This window comes from Pristiophorus japonicus, chromosome 8 (genome assembly GCF_044704955.1).
Source record: "Pristiophorus japonicus isolate sPriJap1 chromosome 8, sPriJap1.hap1, whole genome shotgun sequence".
In the NCBI taxonomy this organism is placed as follows: domain Eukaryota; kingdom Metazoa; phylum Chordata; class Chondrichthyes; family Pristiophoridae; genus Pristiophorus; species Pristiophorus japonicus.
This window is the reverse complement of record NC_091984.1, coordinates 59,095,797-59,119,555: the sequence shown is the minus strand read 5'-3', so window position 1 is coordinate 59,119,555 and position 23,759 is coordinate 59,095,797. Positions and strand designations below refer to the sequence as shown.

Sequence of the window (23,759 nt, the reverse complement as noted above, 5' to 3'; positions counted from 1 at the left end):
CATTTATTTACTAACGGTCCCACTTCTAAATGATGATACAAAAATTACTGTTTGGCTTCGATTTGAACCTATGAAATTGGCATGTAGATAATTAGAAATGGGATACTGCTGCTCAGATAGCCTTCATCAGAGCTTTGTGTTACAACAATTATATTTTATGATGTCTAGAACGAGATGTACTTTAGAGCTCACAAGAACATGTTGGCTTTTTGAAACTCCATTTTAAACTTTGAGATGTCATGCTGTTTCTCTAAGAAAACCAATATTAAAAGGATGCAGTAGAGTCCAAGGCTGTCTTCCAGCACTGTCAAGTAACGTTTCTGTGAGGGGGAAAGTAGATGCATTTCACAAGTAACTAGAGGGTCAGTGATCCTTCAGGAATAGTTGTACATCAAGCAATTATGGTATGCTTATCAATAGAGCTGACAGTATCTAAAATGACAGAGAATTGTGATTGTTGTATTCATTTAAGAAACACTGACTTTGAAGAATTTAAGCAGTTCAAGAATGAACAGACTATTTTCAAAGATGTTTCCCAACAGACCATGATCTACCATCAACAGTTTGTTCCAATTTGTACCATAGCCATTCTTTCTTCAGCTTGCGAGGGAAGGGGTCAGTAGATTGCTGGATTTCTTTCCTAATGTCACCCTTGTGACTCAGGAGCCACCATGCACAATTTTTGAGCCACACTGGATGGTGACAAGTCAGTGATCAGATACTCCACCTAGTGGATGCACTGAGAAATATCAAACCTTAATTTGTGAATTCAGTTTCGAGCCGAGTTTAAAGCTTAATACGACAGACTGTACCTAAAGTTTACATGAAAATATAACCCAGTTTTAAGCTGTTTTTGGCCCACTTCAAGTTTAAACAAGTGCGTTTGATTGATGAGAATCAATGTCTTAGGCAATAGCAAGACTGATCATATGTCCTGTTTGAAACCTAAACTCTCTTGGTCCACTTCATGCAATGAGTTCAATCTAAAGTTTAGAACTAATGTTGCTTTAAAATTATAAAATATTTTATGTAAATTCCTTCCTTTTTGAACTTGAAAAACTGTATATTTGTTTTAGCTCTGGCTAAAAAGGGGGTTATTTTCCAGTTTTAACAATGCTGAACTGCATATTAAGTACTAGCATAGCCTGGTTGTGATAAGTGGGCTTGCTGAAGGATGTACGATTTTAATGCCTAAGTTCTCTCTTCGAATACAACTTTTAGCATACAGTCCCTGACAAGATGGCTGCTGTGAAATTTAACCAGCTTCTTATTTCACTAGCTTGTAAATAAAACAGTTAAATGTTTTTGCTGAACTATAGCTACTTTCTGTGGATTTTATTTACAGATGTGAAATTTTATTGATTGCACAAAGCAAAGAATGACAGTAATGTAAATCTAAATATAGATAAACATGGTACTGGAGGTATTTTGTTAAAGGAGCATGCGCTAATGTGATCACCATTGTAGGATACTATCAACAAGTAAACACAACTGTATTATTTCTCTTTTTAAACATTTTTCTCTGCACAAGGACCGCTTATGCTGGTACTTCTTTCTTTGTGTGGGGGGAGGGGGGGGGGTGGAGATTAAAGCAGTAACTAAAATGTAAAAGCTGATTCTCAACTATAATGAGTGCATAAAGATTTTATTTTCATATAAAAAAAGTATTAACATCAAGGGTTGTCAGTGAAATAGTTAATATTCTATACTTTGTCTAATGCTAAAATTAGATTGGTAGGCTTCTCCATTTTAACTGAAGCCTATGAAGCGAAGCAGTCAATTATATTTAAAATCTCTCGAATCTTCAGGAATGACATCACATACACCAGTTTCTGTAAGATAGCCTACAAAATATCCTGGTCTGCAATAAATGGTTTAGTGTTTTCAGTGGTGAGGTAGAAGAAAGGGTTAACGATGGTTGCATTCACTGGGGATTTGTCTTCTGAATATTTTTGCAGCAAGCAGCAAAGGTTGCCTGAACAATCTGTAACATAGGCCATTGATTTTTGGTCATTTGGTTTGGGTAATTGTTCCCTAAATGTGTATTCTTATAGCACTCACACAATGACAGGAAGCACAATTCAATGAGCACCAAAGAAGGGGAGGTGTGTGTGGGGTGGAGGGGGGGCTTCAGTTTAGTTCTGTACTCAGCTTTTCAGCCATCTGTTGGTTCCCCCTTGCAGCTAAGCAGACAGATCTGTCAGTTGTTCTATTTCAAATCAGCCTTTCCTTTGTCCCTCTTAGTAACTGCACAGCCAATCAGCCTGTGCCTGTCAGGAGCTGCTGGGAGGGGGTTGGTTGAGACTGTGGCACGGTGCACTTGAGCAGCCTCTGAAAAGCAGACAAAGACGCAGATCCTGAGTTTGGCAGCAGTTGGAGTAATCTTATTCTCATTTGCTGTGTAATTCAGAGCTTGCGTGCAGCAGAGCACCAGCCCTTGGCAGGCAACCAAGATTGGGCTGCACCACAGCTCGCTTCATTGAAGGGGAGGAGGAGGAGGAGGAGGAGGAGGGAAGGAAATGACAACGTAGGCAGCCTAAGTACATGTGCTTTATGTGCATGTAAACATTTCTTTAAAAAAATATCGAGCAGAAATAATAAACGGACGGCCGGGTCGGACCTTTTGCATCGATTGTTTTGCACGATAGTCAGCTCTCTTTTTTTTTAAAAAAAGCAATGGTTTTATTTGAAAGGGAAGAATGGCGTTGACCCCCCTGCCTGTCCCCCTGCCTGCAGTTGGCACCGCCTTATGATGTGAAAGGTTACTGGTCAGCCCCTTGAGCTCTTAAAATGAAGTCTAGGCTCTGTTTTAAGTAAGCCCAGAATCGTAGAGCTGGTTTCTATATTCATCCCATGACTGTTCATTTTTTTCCCCTTGAAACTAGGAGCCTTTTAACTCCGCACTAACAGAAACAAAAATGTTTTTTTTGTGTGAAGAGCACATCTGAAGCAGGGATTCAGAAATACTGTAACGTAAGCTGTATGATAGCATTTTATTAAAAAAAGACAATTTTAATACTGCGTAGACAATGTACAACACAGTTTGGAATATGGACAAATCTGATGCAGACTGGAGAGAAGTGATGATGCCCTATTCAACAGAACTAATATTCTACATTGAAATGGACCCTCCAGGTAATACAAGTCTTCATATTTTACCTTGCTCTGTTTATTCTCTCTCATTCTTTAGCCTTAGTTTGTTAAGGGTTTTCTCCCCCTCTTTGTTCCTTTGTGTTTTCACTGGTCTGTGCAGAGCCTTTGCAGCTTACTGTCCTATTGCTGGTCGGGCCTGTTTCCCATTTATTCTTCAGAGCATTACATTGATTTTTATTTTTTTTAATTCCTTTTGAAAAGCTTTTGGCATATTGAACACTGAAATCATGGTGGTACTGACACTTTTTCAGAAAAGCACACTAATGCTTTATGCATATTCGTACTGGAATTAATATATTCTGCTGTCTGAAACTTTGTAAAGCTATTCAATTCAATATTAAATTTATTTTGAGTGTATCTGAATTGAGACAGTCGTCAAAGGGGAATATTTTAGTAGCATTCCTACATTTTTCATGTTTCTAAAACAACTTTTTGAATAGTAAGAGCTGGTCTCTGTAGAATGGCAACAATCCTGTTATCTTAACCAGGAGAGGGAAAGTTTTGCATGCAAGGGAGTTGTGTGAATAGCATAGACGATAAGAGCTCTTTGTAGGCCATGTCAGCCCTGCAGATAGAATAAAAAGCTGCTTCCTGGGAACCGAGCAGTATTTCTAAAGTCTAACAGTGCCCTAGTTCATATTTTTTTGGAGAGGAAAAGGTAGGGGGGAAATTGAGAGTCTGATATATTGCAAAGATCTGAAGAATTTTGCAAGAGATTAGGAATGCTCACTCTAATTACTGCATTCTCAGGGCATATTTAGAAAAAGTGTGTAATAATTATCATTGACCCTTTCAGTGCTGTGGTTTTGTTTTTTGGCAATGCGATAGTGTTAAGTTTACAATGTCGCTGTTCACAGAATTTTTCAGTGAAAAATAGTATGTAATTTAATTGGTCACTAAGAATGTTGCCATCAGAATATCCATTTTGTAGGCACTCTGGGCTAAAATGGTGTAATTTTGAAAGTTTCCAAGGAAATTTGGTCCTTTTTGGAGTTAATAATGAAAAGATAAAAGTTTAATAATGCTCCTTTTTTTTTTAAAAAAAAGGAACTGCTGACTTTTAAACAAAGAGTCCCAGCAGATGAGGAGACAATGGAGAGTGTGAGGATCTAACTGTTCAGAGAGGGATTGGGGGTTATGGGGGGGAGAGAGCGAGAGGGAGGAGGAGCTTCTGCAGATGTTTCATTTTAATATTTATTGAAGAGAAACATGATTCTGCTTGAACTTGGCGTCATTTCTGTTGGAAGCTAGCTGTAGTGTGCTTTATGAGCTTTGAATACATAATCGGTGTGTGAACTCAACACTGCCCTGATCCACTGGCCAGCCTCTTCCCAGCAGAGTGCTACACAGACCATGAAATCCTGCTAGCCTGGCCACTTTCTGGATGTGATTGTAATGATATAAGAGTTTGGCCAGACTCCCCCCTTTCTGGCTGATGCTCCCTTTGGATCACCGGAGATCGTGTTGCAATGTCTAAGGATTCTTAGGTGAGATTACAGAGGCAACAGCTATTTATGCAACCAGCCATTTTAACTTTTATTTTATACTTGGTGATTTAATGCAGCAGATGTGTTGAGGGCAATTTAAAAATAGTTGATGTACACTTTTAAAGGAATGCATTGCCTAGTAATTCTTTCAATGCCATCAGCCCTTGTTTGCAATCTTGCCCCTGAGCATTTTGTGTCAACTAATGTCTGCAAATTTATTTGGTAAAGCTGCAATATTGATCGAAGTGAATGAAAATAAGGAGCATAATGTGTTTCTTTTTTTTTATTTAAAAAAAAATTAAAGCCACAGTACAGTTTGGGAACTAGTGCTATAATGCTGGCTGGAATATCATTTTCATTCTGAAGATGTTGTACAGCCATCACCGAGTCGTTGCAAATGATGTCACCTCGATTTGAGAAGACAATAGCGCACACAGCAGAACTCTTGCAAAAGTCAAGAATATTTACTTTATATTTCTCCAAAACCTCTGCAAGAGTGAAAAGTGCAACCGAGCAATCGCCTATTTTTTCCCACTTTTTTTATTTGCATACTGTTACCAGATCCATAGTGTTAGGAATTAACACTACCTATATTATTTTTCTGGCCTTCACATCCTGATGGGATTCAGCCATGTACATTATGCAGCTAACATTACACAACCACTAAAGGGGGCTGGGGGTGGGGTGGAGGAGGTCATTTCTCAACCCCCTGATAATGTCACAGCAGCAAGCCTCCTTCAAACAGCTGAGCTTTGTACTAATGTTCTGTCAGGATGCTGCTTAACTGCGCTGCTGCAGTTGATTCCCTTTTGCCATTCCTGGTGATTGACTGACTTGTTAAATTACCAAATCCTACATGGAAGGCCATGGCGCAAAAGTACACAGGATACATTGCTAGCACCCTGTAAAATTCTGAATAGAATTTTGAAACAAATCTAATTAAATGCTTGTAATATTTCAGGTATTCATCACTTGGCCAACTGCACCCTCATTGTATACGTTAAAATATAGCATTTTTTATTATTCAATACAATGATGGGGCAGCCTTCCTATATTTTAACCTTTCAGTGTTCATGTAAATAAAGATTATTTGTAGCAGCAATTACTAATGTTAATTTAAAAAAAAAAATTAATGGCAAAGGCCATCCTATATTTCATCTGTGATGATCAGTATAGCGTATACCTGTACAAGCAATGACACATTAGCAACCCTGGTCACACACTGTCCGAACTGTTAGTGTCTCTGAGAATTAATCAATTATGCAATTTGAGCTTTTGTTTTTACATGAGTGTTCATCTATATACTGTTCAAGCAGAAAGGATGCATGACTGTGATTGCAGCAGCAGTATTGTCAAATATCCCTTCCAAACAGAAGCCGTTCCAGCGATACAGATCCAGAGGCCTCAGCAGGGTTTAAGCTCCTGTTAGCTAAACCGACAACTGCTTGCCACATATATATTTTTTGCAAAAAATTATGTATCCACAAATAAAATGGCTTAAGGACTTGATATATAGGTCTATTGGAAGCACTGCCCACAGATTGAGTTTTTAGCTGTAGTCTTAACCTGTGTAAATTAACCAAACTGTTAAAATTCAATACTATCAATTATGTTCCCTGCTTCCGAAAATCTGCTACCCCTCTTGCTTCTCTTCCTCTCTCTTTGCCCTCCCCCCCCCCCCCCCCCCTCCGCTTCAATTTTCCACAACTTTGAAAATATTGATCCAAAACATAATTGTCGTGCTAATTCCAACAGAACAATGCCAGCTTGGGGGGGGTGGCAAGGACTTTGCTTTACTATATAACAGCTGCGGCTGAATAGGACTGGCACTTTTCATGCTTGGAGGATGTAACCATAAAGCAAGAAGCTATATGCCAGTAAAGACCCATCCTCAGAACAGCTGATCACAAGGGCTCTGTTGGATTAAGCTGGGCGGATAGCTACTGCTAACGAGAATAAATGATCTTTGGGTGACTGCCGGTCACACAGTATATGTTCCATCAGCTCTTCTGTAGGTCTTGAGTCATATATTACGATATTCTTTGTCTGCATTTCAGCCGCCTGTGTTAGGCTCATCATCATCATCATCAATGATTGTATGACTGACAACTTTCTCCTGATGGAATTGCAGTAAATATCCAGGACTTCTAAATTAGATGGTAAAAGTGCACTGCTACTGAGGAGTTTTTGTGTTAAGCAATTGGTAATTGTGATGGACTGTGGAGAATTGGGGTTCATATAAGAACAGCCAATTATTCTGAAGGATGGGGGAGGGGAAGAAATATGCTGGAGATCTGACCATGTATTCTGTAGTGATTCAGACATGGGAAGAATAGAATATTTTCTGCATTGTTTTACCAATATGTCAAGAATTGGAGCAGTAAACCAAGCTTGGAACGATTTGGGGTACTGAGCTCTAACTTAGCTGTTACAGATGAACATCATTGGTGGATGCAGCACAGCCAAAGAATGTAAGGGTTTTAAGAAAAATTGGACCGATTTTTTTTGTATAACGATCAACCTAACCTGTGAAGCAATGACTGCTCTAGAGAAAGTAATGGGAGTTGAGGCAGACTGAATTTGCTTTATGAACTAATAGCCCTGTGACTGAGACCTCTTTAGAGTAAGTCTATTTAGAATCGTCACTTTTTATATAAATATAAATTATGTAAGCATTTCAAGTCTTGAAAAATATTAACGGGTTCACATTTGAAGTCAATCTCTTTAAACTTTTTTCCTGACTGATGTTCTTCCCTCTTTTTATAGAACTCCGAGCAGTATCCCTTTCTCAAATGTCATTGGATAAGATAGTTGTAAGAAAATGAATAAAATGACAAGAAACACACAATAGAAACCCAGTTCTTCATTAGCTTTCTCAGAATAAAAGTGAAATAATGGAATATCTTCCTATGCTTTCTCCATGCCAGTGTAGCTGTACCATATGGAAAAAATACTGTCCATTTAAAAATCCAAGGTTACTGAATCCTTCTGTTCTGAAAGAGTTGAACAAAAAGCTGGTTTAAGTAATAATGTTTTATACTTTAAATGTTTACTATATGCTTACAATTGCAATTTATTGCATACTATCAAATTGAGAGTGAGGATGAAAATGATTCGAATGGTCTCCTGTGCTGTTCTATTCTATGATTAAACAATGTGCAATGTCCCATCTGTAGTATATTTGCAGAGAAGCTTGGAATTAATTGCATAATTTGATTGAATAAGCATCGACTGAAACTCCTGCATAATTGAGATATTTGGGTTTGTTTTACATTTTAGTGATTTGTGCCAAACTACATTTATACCAAGTGATAACACAAATGCGGGCATGTGGCTGTTTTTCTGTTAGAGAAGCACTGTACACTTGAGGCAGAAATTGGATCATAGTTTTAGATGATTATTCTGGTGAGAAGAACCATATCTATTGATGGATTAGTACATTGAATGGTATTCCCAAGCAGTAGGGCAGTAAAGCTGATGGGATAATTTTTTTTCCAATTGCCAGTAATAGTTGTGGGGGAGGGAATGGAAGGGGTGGCAAGAAGGATCACTACTATTAAGCCATGTAAAATTGGTCTCAATCAATTTTTTTTTTTCAAATACACAGTGATTATTTCAAATTGCACTGCAGATGGTTTGTCTGAATTGTCTTCATTTTTAGGTGCTCAGCTGCTGGTTAACAAAACCCTCAGCAAAGGGTTTAAAGGAAAATAGTTGGGATAGATTGAATAGTAAGAAAGTGTTGATGGATAGGCCCTATCTGAGTGAAGCAAAACCTTATTACGTGACGGGTTATTGAAGTTTATAGATTCTATTTCAGAGAGACTGATCTAGTTCCAAACATTAACTTTGTATGGAGTGAAGGACAGCTTCTGTCTTTCCTATATCTGCTGCTTGCTGTAATGCACTTGCACTTTATTAGTATCCTCTGCAACGTCAAACATACGATCCTCAGGCAGAACTCTGATTGGCTGAAACACTGTCTTCGTTCAAAAGGTTAATAATGCCAGGAGCTTCTGATTATAGGGCTTAAAATTTAGCAAATGCCGAGTTCAGCCTCATTAGCAAGCATGATACCAAGGGGTGAATCCAGCACAAATAAAGGAACTGACAATGCGTGAAGTAGATATACTGCACTTCGTAATGCATGCCAGCCTCCTATCAGAAACATTTGCCATACACGGTAAGGCAATAAAGATGTAACATTCTGAAATATCTCTTTTTAAATAGAGAATGCCAGTTGGTGGGCACATTACAAGGGGGTGGGGGTTAAAACTTCAAAATTGGCTATTGAAAACTGAAAACATAGTGTGTTTATTGCATCCAGTAAATAGCTCTGTATTAATATATTGCAGTTGAGCATTGTTTGGATTATTAGATTCTGTCTGCTGTCATATGTGTGCAATAGAGTAAAAACATTTTTTTAATAAAATCTGCATTTTTTTTTTCTGAACTCGTTTAACAGTTTTCTAAAACTTCTTTTCCCAGCTATCAATGATACTTTTTTTTAAGCAAAACTAGCATGTTACCAAAATAATTATCCCTTCTTCCGAGTGAGTGTTTCTATAGTTAGTGCCTAGATTATACCGACTTTAAAGATGTTTTGTAACGGGCGTTCTTCTTAATATTCCAATATGGCTACCTCTCCGCTCAGTGATGCAGTCCACTCGGTAAGGTTTCTTGCCTGTCACATCAGCCAGATAATTCCCACACTGTCTCATTTTAACCAGCATTGTGAGAGCTGTGTTAAAATGATGTAATCTTGAAATGACGTGATTGTTGGGTTAGACCTCAAAAGTACAGTTTGTGAGGAATGGTTCTAAAAGCCACCTGCCAGGAAACCCGTTGCTGTTTTCAGATAGTAGGGCCTGCCACTCGTTTTCCTTCTGGAGTATTTGAACTTTAATTTCTATTACTACAGATGGGCTGATGGATTATATTTATTTTAAAAGGGCATTACTGGTTTAAATTGAGCCAATGTTAACATTTGGTATTTTTTTTGAAGGTTTGCAGGTATATTTTGACTGACCAACCATCGTGAGCTTTGAACAGGAATTCACAATGAAATATATAGGCTTGTTTTATAGCAAATTCTGGTGCACCTTTTAACTTTTCAAATGAAAATATTTATAACGCAAAGTATTTCACACTGTTCCATTCATCGTAACCAGCTGTATTTCAGGGCAAAGGTTTAAAAGATGTAACCTAGCTAGTTGTGTGTGTATATATAGTAGGAGTAGCTATGCGTGTGATGAAATATGAAAATCACAAATATATATGACCCCAGGACTTTTTGTAAGAAATCCCTATTCACAAGTTTTACATCTAGGGTCAGAGCAGACTATGCATCAAAGAATGGACTTTGCCATGTCAGCGTGATAAACATTTAGGTTTTAAAGAGGATGTGCCTTTTGCAATGCCTGTCTCTTGGGAATGGCCAGGATCCTTTTTTTTTGGAAAGAATTGATGCATTGTCATCTACCTTCTTCAACTGTACCATATCTGGCCCCTATTTGCAGTAATCGCCGAGGGTGTGTTTACCGTAACCAATCTGACCCCACCCTGCTGACGCCAATAACCTTTAAACAGTGAAAAAGACCTTTTGTAGAATTCACCCGCATGGCAACTGTCCACTCCTGAAGTAATCCCCAAAAGGAATGTAGAGGTTTAGGGGATGGAGTAAAGTATTACCAAACAGAAAATAGGAACACCTGGTTCTGAGCAGTGTGATCAATCTGTGTTTCTGTCTTGTTTGTTTCAAGGAAAAAGTAGTTTTGTTTTGACTGTCATGGAGCTAAACTATCTAATGAAAAACTTGGAACAAAGCTAAATTAGTTTCCCCCACCCCCACCTGCAATATAATTTACTCACTTGGTGTTTTCAATGGTTACAATTGTGTGTGTGCTCAATGGTCTGGGACTGGTTGACATGGTGAATCTGAACAGATGGGCTGCCAGTTCATAAGAATATAAGAAATAAGAGCAGGAGTAGGCCATTTGGTCCCCCGAGCCTGCTCTGGCTGATCTGATCATGGGCTCAGCTCCACTTCCCTGCCCGCTCCCCATAACCCTTTACTCCCTTGTCGCTCAAAAATCTGTCTTGTCTCCACCTTTTAAATATATTCAATGACCCAGCCTCCACAGTTCTCTGGGACAGAGAATTCCATAGATTTACAACCCTCTGGGAAGAAATTCCTCCTCATCTCCGTTTTTAAATGGGCGAACCCTTATTCTAAAACTATTCCCCCATGAGTGGAAACATCCTCTCCCTCTATCTACCTTTTCGAGCCCCCTCATTATCTTGTATGTCTCAATAAGATCATCTTTCATTCTTCTGAACTCCAATGAGTACAGGCCCAATCTGCTCAACCTTTCTTCATAGATCAACCCCTTCATCTCAGGAATCAACCGAGTGAACCTTCTCTGAACTGCCTCCAATGCAAGTATATCCCTCCTTTAAATAAGGAGAGAAAAACTGTATGCAGTACTCCAGGTGTGGCCTCACCAATACCCTGTACAGTTGTAGCAGGTCTTCTCTGCTTTTATACTCCATCCCCCTTGCAATAAAGGCCAACATTCCATTTGCCTTTCTGATTACTTGCTGTACCCACATGCTAACTTTTTGTGTTTCATGCACAAGGACCTCCAGATCCCTCTGTACTGCAGCATTTTGTAATTTCTCTACATTTAAATAGTTTGCTTTTTTTTCCCACCAAAGTGGATAACCTCATACTTTCCCACATTATACACCCATCTGCCAAATTTTTGCCCACTCACTTAGCCTGTCCATATCCCTTTGCAGATTTTTTTTGTGTCCTCACAATTTGCCTTCCCACCTATCTTTGTATCAGCAAACTTGGCTACATTACACGGTCCCTTCATCCAAATCATTAATATAGATTTGTAAATAGTTGAGGCCCCAGCACTGATCTCTGTGGCACCCCACTAGTTATTGTTTGCCAAACGGAAAATGACCCATTTAATCCCGACACTCTGTTAGTATGGATAGAGGGTTGGCTCACTAATATATTATCCCCAGCCCTGCGAACTTTCATCTTGTGCAGTTACCTTTTATGTTGCACCTATTGAAATGCCTTCTGGAAATCCAAATACACCACATCCACTGGTTCCCCTTATTCACCCTGCTCGTTGCATCCTCAAAAAACTCCAGAAAATTTGTTAAACGCTATTTCCCTTTCATAAAACCATACTGACGCTGCTTGACTGTATTATGCTTTTCCAAATGTCCTGCTACTGCTTCCTTAATAATGGACTCCAGCATTTTCCCAATGACAGATGTCCCTGCTTTAAAAATGTGCACAGTTCAAATTCAGATCTCTCCCCAGAGCATGCAGTCTCTCCCCAGAGCAGGGTATCATAGTAGATGTAGTTTTCCTATTTAGTTTGTGCAAAGCAGTTTTTAAAAAAAAAAAGTTTGACTGAAGGCAGATCCAGTTAAAGCAAGTGTTACTGGCGTTTTGTTTCAACACAGTAACACGAGAGCCCAAGGCCTTTGCTCACCTGCACATTTCTAATACATCTGTTGAAATATAGGGATGTTTGCGAAGTGTATATCCCCTTTTGGAGCAAACTTGACGTTGACGCAAATTGAAATTCTTCAAAATTTGAATATTTCAAATTGTTCAGTAACGATGTTGTTCAGTAGCATTCGTTGAGATAAAATGGTGAAGCACTTTCCAGATTCGCCACTACGAATCCAGTTAAGCCCAAGATTGTAATGACAGGAACATGGAAGGCACCTTTCGACCCACAACCTTTTATACTGGTGAGCTTGCCTCATGGTCGTCTGTTTAAAGCATTGAGCAAAATTTGCATTGATATTCAATAATCTTTTTGTTGGAGACCGTGCCACAGCTGCACCAAATACATTTGTATTTGCGCGTACATCTCTTTAGACTTGCGGCATTCAAATTTTTAGGATCTTTGTACCCAATGCCCTTGTGATCCTTTGTTCTCTTTGCAGCTAAAGAGAAATAAATAAACCATGCAAGAAAATAAATGGGGTGGCTGGAAATAATGTCTATCCTGTGTTCATTTTGCATCAAAAGCCACAATAAACTTCTTTTGCATTTTAAATGTCCTGATGTTCCATTTCTGCATTGGGCAGGCAAGGAACAGTTGCTTTCTACAAAATTGACTGCATTCACTTCTATTAAACTATGTCTATTGAATGCAATTGTTAAAGGCATTCTCAAATCAGGTAGTCCCAGTCCATAATACTTGATTTTATCATTTTTCACCACCTTCCATTTTATTTGTGTGTTGTTCAATAACCCCAAAAGTGACTAAAGAGGATACTTCAGGTTAGACATTCTACTGTCTGAGGTTTTAATGTTAAAGTGGCATGATATTGTCTTGTAATGTTTCTCTTCACCCTTTCTTACAAAATAGTTAAATCAAAAGCCTTTGGTTGACATTTTAAATAATTGCCCAAGTATTTTTCCAGATTTAAGTGCTGGTCTATAGTGTCATTTCATTACGAGCTTAAGAGAAGTAATCTGTGCAGGATTGTGTTCCAGAGTAACGTAGATTATTTAAATGACCTCTCGTAGCCTTTCTGAAAGCTGGGGAAATGCTGCAATGAAAATTAAAGAAATGAATAAAATGGTTGGAAATATCATGTGACAGATTACATTATGGTGAATGATATAATGGGATAGTTCAGCCTGAAGTATCCTATAGAAAGCACAAATTCTGCATCCATGTTACATCAGCAGAATGATTAATTGTGCAGCTCGATTTATGTGTAGTTTTAAGAATCTGTACCCATAGCAATTGCCAAACTAAACTGACAGCGCACCTTTCTATTGGACAACAGAGCTGGAGAGTAATTACAACTTTTAGATCCAATAATCAGAAGACATTAATCAGACTTTTTTTATAAAAGCATATCTAACATGTTCATAAAGTGGCATTGTTTTTTTTTAAAATTGAATTGTTTGAATGTTCTGTACATTTTAAGGGTGCATTTGGTTAGTAGAATTGTGTGGGTTTAATAAGTTAAAAGTTTAGGGGGGTGCTAAGTGAGTTTCTCCGAGGTTGGGAGTTGCTATCTAGTAAGATGAAAAGTTCAGAATATCAACTGAGCAAGACTGACCCTTGGATTAAACCAAAGTTTTGATCTGAATTAGTATAAGAATTAAAAGCAGGAGTAGACCATTCGGCCCCTCGAGCCTGCTCCGCCATTCAATAAGATCATGGCTGATCTTCTATCTCAACTCCTTTCTCCACTATTCCCATATCCCTTGATTTCTTTAATATTCAAAAATCTATCGAGCTCTGTCTTGAATATACTCAATGACTGAGCATCTACAGCCCTCTGGGGTAGAGAATTCCAAAGATAAAGAAATTTCTCATCTCAGTCCTAAATGGTCGGCCCCTTATTCTGAGACTGTGACCCCCTGGTTCTAGACTCCCCAGCCAGGGGAAACATCTACCCTGTCGAGCCCTTTGAAACATATAAAATTCTAGATGAGATCACCTCCTTCTTCTAAACTCTAGAATATAGGCCTAGTCTACTCAACCTCACCTCCGAGGACTATTCCCCCATTCCAGGAATCAGTTTGGTGAACCTTCATTGCACTCCCTCTATGGCAAGTATATCCTTACTTGGGTAAGGAGACCAAAACTGTGTACACTATTCCAGTTGTGGTCTCACTAGGGCCCTAATATAATTGCAGTGAGACAGCTTTACTCTCATACTCAAATCCTCTTCTAATAAAGGCCAACATGCCATTATCGTTTTTAATTGCTTGCTGTACCTGCATGTTAACTTTTTGATTTTGTGTACAAGGACACCCAGGTTCCCTTGAACACCAACATTTCCCAATCTCTCACTGATCTTTTTTAAAACAAATTGCTCTTTTTCTATTTTTCCGACCAAAGTGGATAACTTCACATTTCTCCACATTATATTCCATTTGCCATGTTGTTGGCCACTTACTTAGCCTGTCTATATCCTCCTTGAAGTCTCTTTGCATCCTCCTCACAACTTACATTCCCACCTAGCTTTGTATCATCAGCAAACTTGGATATATTATATTTGGGTCCCTCATCCAAATCATTGATATAGATTGTGAATAGCTGAGGCCCAAGCACTGATCCTAGTGGCACCCCACTAGTTACTGCCTGCCAACCTGAAAATGACCCATTTATTCCTACATTGTTTTCTGTCCATTAACCAATCCTCAATCCATGCTAGTATATTACCCCCAATCCCACGAGCCCAAATTTTGTTTAATCTCTTGTGTGGCACCTTATCGAATGCCTTCTAAAAATCCAAATACGCTACATCCACTGGTTCCCCCTTATCTATTCTGCTAGTTACAGCATCAAAAAACTTTGAACAGATTTGTCAGATATGATTTCTGTTTCATTAAATCCTTGTTGACTCTGCCCAATCCTATTATTATTTTTCTAAGTGCCCTGTTACCACATCCTTAATTGATTCTAGCATTTTCCCGACGACTGATGTCAGGTTAACTGGTCTGTATCTATTGTTGACCTGCATAAGTTGTTTTGATATTTGAACAAATACTAAATTAAAAACAGAAAATGGTGGAAATGAACAGCAAGGTTAATTGACATCAGAGAGAGAGGTTGCTTTGGGTTAATTGTATTCAAATGAAGGGTAGGAAACAAAACATTAACCTGTATTTCTATTTCGGAAGATGAATCTTTCTCTTCTTGAGATTGTTTCTATAAAAAAAAACACATAGAAAAAAGGTGCAGAAATAGGCCATTCGGCCCTTCGAGCCTGCACCACCATTCAATTTGATCATGGCTGATAATGCATCTTCAGTGCCCCATTCCTGCTTTCTCTCCATACCCCTTGATCCCTTTAGCCGTAAGGGCCACATCGAACTCCCTTTTTGACTATATTTAACAAACTGGCCTCAACAACTTTCTGTGGTAGTGAATTCCACAGGTTCACAATTCTCTAAGTGAAGAAGTTTCTTCTCATCTCAGTCCTAAATGGCTTACCCCTTATCCTTAGACTGTGACCCCTGGTTCTGGACTTCCCCAACATTGGGAACATTTTTCCTGCATCTAACCTGTCTAATCCTGTCAATTTTATGTTTCTATGAGATCCCCTCTCACTCTTCTAAATTCCAGTGAATATAAGCCTAGTCGATCCAGTCTTTCTTCATATGTCAATCCTGCCATCCTGGGAATCAGTCTGGTGAACCTTTGCTACACTCCCTCAATAGCAAGAATGTCCTTCCTCAGATTAAGAGACCAAAACTGTACCCAATATTCAAGGTGTGGCCTCACCAAGGCCTTGTACAACTGCAGTAAGACCTCCCTGCTCGTGTACTCAAATTCCCTAGCTATGAAGGCCAACATACCATTTGCCTTCTTCACCGCCTGCTGTACCTGCATGCCAACTTTCAATGACTGATGTACCATGACACCCAGGTCTTGTTGCACCTCCCCTTTTCCTAATCTGTCACCATTCAGATAATATTCTGCCTTCCTGTTTTTGCCACCAAAGTGGGTAACCTCACATTTATCTACATTTTATTGAATCTGCTATGCATTTGCCCACTCGCCTAACCTGCCCAAGTCACCCTGCAGCCTCTTGGCATCCTCCTCACAGCTCACACTGCCACCCAGCTTAGTGTCATCTGCAAACTTGGAGATATTGCATTCAATTCCTTCGTCTAAATCATTGATGTATATTGTAAGTAGCTCGGGTCCTAGCACTGAACCTTGTGGTACCCCACTAGTCACTGCCTGCCATTCTGAAAAGGACCCGTTTATTCCTACTCTTTGCTTCCTGTCTGCCAACCAGTTCTCTATCCATGTCAATACATTACCCCAATACCACGTGCTTTAATTTTGCACACTAATCTCTTGTGGGACCTTGTCAAAAGCCTTTTGAAAGTCCAAATACACCACATCCACTGGTTCTCCCTGTCCACTCTACTAGTTACATCCTCACAAAATTTGTCAAGCATGATTTCCCTTTCATAAATCCATGCTTACTTTGACCGATCCTGTCACTGCTTTCCAAATGCGCTGCTATTACATCTTTAATAATTGATTCCAACATTTTCCCCACTACTGATGTCAGGCTACAATTCCCTGTTTTCTCTCTCCCTCCATTTTTAAAAAGTGGGGTTGCATTAGCTACCCTCCAATCCATAGGAACTTATCCAGTGTCTATAGAATGTTAGAAAATGACTACCAATGCATCCACTATTTCTAGGGCCACTTCCTTAAGTACTCTGGGATGCAGACTATCAGGCCCTGGTAATTTATCGGCCTTCAATCCCATCAATTTCCCTAACACAATTTCCCGCGTAATTAGGATTTCCTTCAGTTCCTCCTTCTCACTAGACCCTCGGTCCCTTAATATTTCTGGAAGGTTATTTGTGTCTTCCTTAGTGAAGACAGAACCAAAGTATTTGTTCAATTGATCTGCCATTTATTTGTTCCGCATTATAAATTCACCTGATTCTGACTGCAAGGGACCTACATTTGTCTTCACTAATCTTTTTCTCTTCACATATCGATAGAAACTTTTGCAGTCAGTTTTTATGTTCCCTGCAAGCTTACACTCATACTCTATTTTCCCCCTCCTAATTAATCCCTTTGTCCTGCTGTGCTGAATTCTAAATCTGAAAGAATTATTAGGTAGCAAATAGAAATTCAAAAATCATCCATTTTAATATAGTTAATAGAACGATGTCGAGGGACTTCCTCCATTTCCTTAGTTTTACCAGAAATCTGAGGTGAAGCTTCCTTTGTTTTGTGTGAGATTCAAATATCTGCTGTAATCTATTGGAAATGTAGTTTTTTTTTCATGGTGTGGTAGAATGAATTCAATGTCATGTGAATTATTTGTCATTTTGTATGTGGAAAAGCTAGCATAAAGGAACAATTTTTTTTTTTTTGGTGGATTTCCTGTGTAACAGGGGGCGGAGGGGGCGGGGTGGGAGCAAAGAATCTGTTCCAGATCAAAAATGTAAGAACGGAGGGGGGAGCCCAAGCTAGGGAAGAGAAAATCAGCCAGCGTGACCACAGCTGATCTCCTGCTAGAAGTGTGTGTGTGTGGTTGTTATTTTGTGGACTGGCTTGGGTTATTGTGATGCCTCTGTCATTGAATAGCAGGCATTCATTAGTAACACTGCTGCACGAATGATGGCAGCTTGGGTGAGGACCCACCCAGGAGTTGTTGCCATAGAGTAGAGTGAAAATTAACAAAGTGGGGAGGAGGGGGCAGAAATATTATGCAAGAACCAAATTAAAACCAGTGCTCTCATCACATTTGACGCAAGTGTTTGATACGTTGGGCAAAGGTTTTTCACTTATTGTGCCTATTGTGGGGTCTAGCAATTCCTGTTTGATGCAGAGTGAAGCTGCCACAAAACTATCTGAACTAAGTGTCTCAACTTGACCTCAGCAGAGTGAATCTGATATCTATATTTCTGAACAAAATGTCCCTGCTGCCTCTCCAGGTAAAATTGTCATTAGAAACAAATTATTTCATACTGAAGGGGCAGCTATACCATCCGTGTGGATTACATTTGAACCTAGATATTTGCGGTTAAAGTAGAGTATTCTGGCCCACTATGTCTGAGGGATAAAATGTGTGTTTTTTGTTGCTAAAATTCATGGCCTGGTAGCTCGAGCAGTATTAACGTTTAACCATCCAAGAAAGTGATGTTTGAAAAAGAAAGACTTGCATTTATATAACGACTTTCACAACCACTGGATGTATCTAAGCACTTTACAGCCAATGAAGTACTTTGAGTGTAGTCACCGTTGTAATGTGGGACACACAGCAGCCAATTTGCGCACAGCAAACTCCCACAAACAGCAATGTGATAATGACCACATAATCTTGTTTTTTTGTTATATTGATTGAGGGATAAATATGGGCTAGGACACCAGGATATCTCCCCTGCACTTCTTCAAAATAGTGCCATGGGACCTTTTATGTCCACTCGAGAGGGTAGACAGGGGTCTCGGTTTAACGTCTTATCTGAAAGACCGCACCTCTGACAGTGCAGCATTTCCTCAGCACTGCACTGGAGTGTCAGCCTAGATTTTTTTTCTTGTGCAAGTCCCTGGAGTGGACTTCTTAAGTGACTGCAATCTGTTGCTCCACTTTGGCTTGGATGAATTTGATCAGTTGTTGGATAGCTTGCTAAATGGAATGCTATGTCTTGGAACTCTGGGGTAATAGTCTGAGGCTTAGAAATTCCAGGCAAAGATGCATGGTGGAAAGAATAACTGGTTGATGGATGTAAATATTACCATTGCTTTCCCCAATAAGAGTTTCATTTGAGGTAGCAAATCCCACAATAAATGGAAGCTTACTTTCTGTATTGAGGATCCGTGTTAGAATCTGAATAAGACAGTGAGTTTGGGGAAGGGAAACCTAAAAAAATTTCATCTTTGTGACCTTGTAATTTGATTTTTCAGTTTTACAAAGCAAAAGAGAGAGATCCATGTCATTAATTTTTTTTCCAAAATTTTCTAGCGGATGTTGCCGATCAACTGTGAGTAATGCCCTACAGTACATAGTGAAACTTAAACTACATTACAACAGTGACAACACTCCAAAAGTACTTCATTGGCTGTAAAGCACTTTGAGACGTCCGGTGGTTGTGACCTGCTTAAAAAAAAAATACAAGTTTTTCTTTTATTTTACTTATGGTTGTAGAGTTTGAAAGCAAATATCTTTTTCAGTGGCCAACAAAAAAGAGGTGATGGTTATCACAAATAAGACATCGACACATTATTTGATTGAGAGTGGGCCCTTTTGGGAACTTCATGTTCAGGCTGGCTTATGATACTTGATATCTGGCAGTTGTATATCTGAAACTTTTTTTTATTTTTAAAGCCTTGAAGTATAACAGACTTCTATATCAGTAGTGATTTGATATAACTGGCTTAAGCATAGAGTGTGAATCATCATCATCATCATAGGCAGTCCCTTTTGAATCAAGAAAGACTTGCTTCCACTCTTACCATGAGTTCTTAGGTGGCTGTACAGTCCAATACGCGAACAGGTGGGACAGATAATTGTTGAGGAAAAGGGAGCCTGGTTTGCCGCACGCTCCTTCTGCTGCCTGCACTTGATTTCTGCATGCTCTCGGCGACGATACTCGAGGAGCTCAGCGGCCTCCCGGATGCACTTCCTCTACTTCGGGCGGTCTATAGCCAAGGACTCCCAGGTGTCAGTGGGAATGTCACACTTTATCAGGGAGGCTTTGAGGGTGTCCTTGTAACGTTTCCTCTGCCCGCATTCGGCTTGTTTGCCGTGAGGGAGCTCAGAGTAGAGCGCTTGCTTTGGGAGCCTTGTGTCTGTCATGCGAACTATGTGGCCCGCCCAGCGGAGCTGATCAAGTGTGGTCAGTGCTTCAATGCTGGGGATGTTGGCCTAGACGAGGACACTAATGTTTGTACGTCTGTCCTCCCAGGGGATTTGCAGGATCTTGCAGAGACATCGCTGGTGGTATTTCTCCAATGACTTGAGGTGTCTACTGTACATGGTCCACGTCTCTGAGCCATACAGGAGGGTGGGTATTACTACGGCCCTGTAGACCATGAGCTTGGTGCCAGTTTTGAGGGACTGATCTTCAAACACACTTTTTTCCCTTCAGGCAGCCAAAGGCTGCACTGGCGCACTGGAGGTGGTGTTGGATCTCATCATCAATGCCTGCTTTTGTTGATAGGAGGCTCCTGAGATAGGGGAAGTGGTCCACTTTGTCCAGGGCCACACCGTGGATCTTGATGTTTGGGGGGGCAGTGCTGTGCAGCGAGGACAGGCTGGTGTAGGACCATTGTCTTACTAATGTTTAGCGTAAGGCCCGTGCTTTCATACGCCTTGGTAAATATGTCGACGATGTCCTGGAGTTCAGCCTCTGTGTGTGCACAGACGCAGGCGTCGTCCGTGTACTGTAGCTCGACCACAGAGGTTGAAGTGGTCTTGGACCTGGCCTGGAGACGGCGAAGGTTGAACAGCTTCCCACTGGTTCTGTAGTTTAGCTCCACTCCAGCGGGGAGCTTATCAACTGTGAGGTGGAGCATGGCAGCGACGAAGATTGAGAAGAGGGTTGGGGTGATGATGCAGCCCTGCTTGACCCCTGTCAGGACATGAATTGGGTCTGTGATGGATCCGTTGGTAAAGATCACGGCCTGCATGTTCGTCGTGGAGGATGGTGGTGTACTCTTGGGGGCATCTGAAACGGAGGAGGACGTTCCATAGACCCTCGCGGTTGACAGTGTCAATGACTTTTATAAGGTCGAAGAAGGCCATGTATAAGGGCTGATGCTGTTACCTGCATTTTTCCTGCAGCTGTCGTGCTGCAAAAATCATGTCCGTTGTGCCCCGGAGGGGACGAAATCCGCACTGCGACTCTGGGAGGAGCTCCTCGGCCACAGGGAGAAGACGATTGAGGAGGACTCTAGCGACGACTTTCCCAGTGGTTGATAGCTGGGAGTTTCCTCTAGTTGCCGCAGTTGGACTTGTCCCCTCTTTTAAAGATGGTCACGATCACTGCATCTCTCAGATCTCCCGGCATGCTCTCCTCCCTCCAGATGAGAGAGATGAGGTTGTGTATTCGCGCCAGTAGTGCCTCTCTGCCAAATTTCAGTGCCTCAGCAGGGATTCCATCCGCTCCTGTAGCCTTGTTTTTTTTTAGCTGTCTTATGGCCTTTTCTACCTCCTGCAGTGTTGGGGTCTCACTGAGGTGGTGGTGGGTAGCATGCTGCGGAATGGAGTCGAGAACATTCGAGTCAAAGGCAGAGTCTCAATTGAGGAGATCTTCGAAGTGTTCCTTCCAGCAGGCCCTGACTGCCTCCGTGTCCTTGATGAGTGTTTCCCTGTTCTTGGCCAGGAGTGGGGTGGGGCCTTGGGAGTTTGGTCCATATGTGGCCTTGACTGCGGTGAAGAATCCTCGCATTATACTCTATTCTTAAATGACCAATACTTTCAATTCAGTTGCATTTAACCATCCTGTGATTTGTGTAGGCAAGGTTCACTGATTTTAAAGACTGATTTGTGCAAAATTGTTCTGAAGTGCCCAAAATTTGGATCTCTGAAATTGTAAATTTGGTTCAAAATCATGTCTGGCTTAATTTAACTTTTTTTTTTGAATTGCTTTACAATGAAGCCACAGATTTGAGTCAACTAAAAACTTATTTTTCATAGGAGTGGATCATTTATCTTGAGCATGTACAGCCATTCAATTAGATATTGGCTGATCTGTATCTTAACTGCACCTGCCTAGCATGGTTTCATAACCCTTCATAGATTTTTTTTTTTAGGCAAGTATATCACTCACTTTTTAAATTCCATGTTGTCTATTTTCTAGCCCTTGTTTCCATTGTCTTCCAAATTCACTTTCTACTTTTCTGCTTTCCAATTCCAGCTTTGCTTCTCGCACTGCTGAATCTATTCTCTGGTTCCCATCCCTCTGCCAAGCTAGTTTAAACCCTCCCCTTATCCAGAAACCCCCATGATCTCTCTGCTGCATTCCCAGCCCCGATATCCCCTTGCTCAGTACCTGTACAATCACCCTTTGTCCGGAAAAATCCCTCATCCAGAACAGGCCAGATCCTGACGGTTCTGGATAAGGGAGGTTCAGCCTGTAATCTCCAGATTACTTCCAGTGTCACATGCTAGTGAGTACAGAAATAGGAGGATAGGACAGATTAATAATAAGGGGAAAAAGTCACCAGCGGGCGTAGTCAATAGGCCTCCTAACAGTAGCTACGCTGTTGGACGGAGTATAAATCAAGAAATAATGGAGGCTTGTAAAAAAGGAACGGCAATAATCATGGGTGATTTTATATTGATTTGGACAAAGCAAATAGGCCAGGATAGCTTTGAAGAAGAGTTCATAGTGTATCCGGGATAGTTTCCTTGAATAGTACGTTACGGAACCAACCAGGGAGCAAGCTATCTTAGATCTGGTACTGTGTAATGAGACAGGATTAATAAACGATGATCTAGTAAAGGATCCTCGAGGAATGAGTGACCATAACATTGGTGGGTGAGAAAGTTGGATCTCTAACTAGTGTCCTAAGCTTAAATAAAGGAGACTACAAAGGTATGAGGGCAGAGTTGGCTAAAGTGGACTGGGAAAATAGATGAAAGTATGGGATGGTTGATGAGCAATGGTAGACATTTAAGGATATATTTCATAACTCACAACAAAGCTATATCCCAATGAGAAGGAAAGGCTGTAAGAGAAGGGATAATCATCCATGGCTAACTAAGGAAATAAGGAATGGTATCAAATTAAAAATAAGGGCATACAATGTGGCCCCAAGAGTAGTAGGAGGCCAGAGGATTGGGAAACTTTCAAAAGCCAGCAAAGAATGACCAAAAAAAAATGGAGAGGGAAGATAGATTATGAAAGTAAACTAGCATAAAATATAAAAACAGATAGTAAGAGTTTTGACAGGTTCATAAAAAGGAAGAGAGTGGCTAAAGAAAATGTTGGTCCCCTGGTGAATGAGACTGCAAAATTAATAATGTGGAACAGGGACTTTGAGCAAATATTTTGTATTGGTCTTCATGGTGGTAGAAGACACTCAAACATCCCAATAGGGGATAATCAAGGGGCTATGTGGGGGCGGGGGGGGGGAGAAATCCCTATCACTAAAGAAGTAGTACTCGGTAAAAATAATGGGACTAAAGGCGGACAAGTCCCCTGGACCTGATGGCTTGCATCCTAGGGTCTTAAAAGAAATGGCTGCATTGGTTGTATTCTACCAAAATTCCCTGGATTCTGGGGAGGTCCCAGCAGATTGGAAAACCACAAATGTAACTCCCCTATTTTTTTTTTTAAAAAGACCGACAGAAAGCAGGAAACTATAGACCGGTTTGCCTAACATCTGTCGTTGGGGAAAATGCTGGAGTTCATTATTAAGGAAGCAGTAGCTGGACATTTGGAAAAGTGCAATTCAATCAAGCAGAGTCAGCTTGGTTTTATGAAAGGGAAATCATGTTTGACAAATTTGCTGGAATTATTTAAGGTTGTAACAAGCAGGGTAGATAAGGGGGAAACCAGTAGATGTGGTGTATTTGGATTTCCAGAAGGCATTCGATAAGGTGCCACATAAGAGGTTATTGCAC

The 23,759-nt window shown here is 40.3% G+C and overlaps 1 protein-coding gene across 3 annotated transcripts in view; it reads left to right on the top strand.

The window, feature by feature from the left end:
- pik3r3b (phosphoinositide-3-kinase, regulatory subunit 3b (gamma)) overlaps positions 1 to 23,759 on the top strand; it is a 743,508-nt gene that overhangs the window by 696,250 nt on the left and 23,499 nt on the right. The window contains exons 1-2 of one of the 3 annotated variants that reach the window (XM_070886840.1): positions 3,050 to 3,135; positions 6,698 to 6,799. The exons of 1 other annotated variant lie outside the window; for it this stretch is intronic. Coding sequence is in view for 1 of the 2 variants with exons in the window: in XM_070886839.1 (XP_070742940.1) it covers positions 3,030 to 3,135 (106 nt within the window). In the remaining variant the exon portion in view is untranslated. Of the gene's footprint in view, positions 1 to 2,521; positions 3,136 to 6,697; positions 6,800 to 23,759 lie in introns of those variants that run through there. One more of the 3 variants, XM_070886839.1, reaches the window with a different exon arrangement.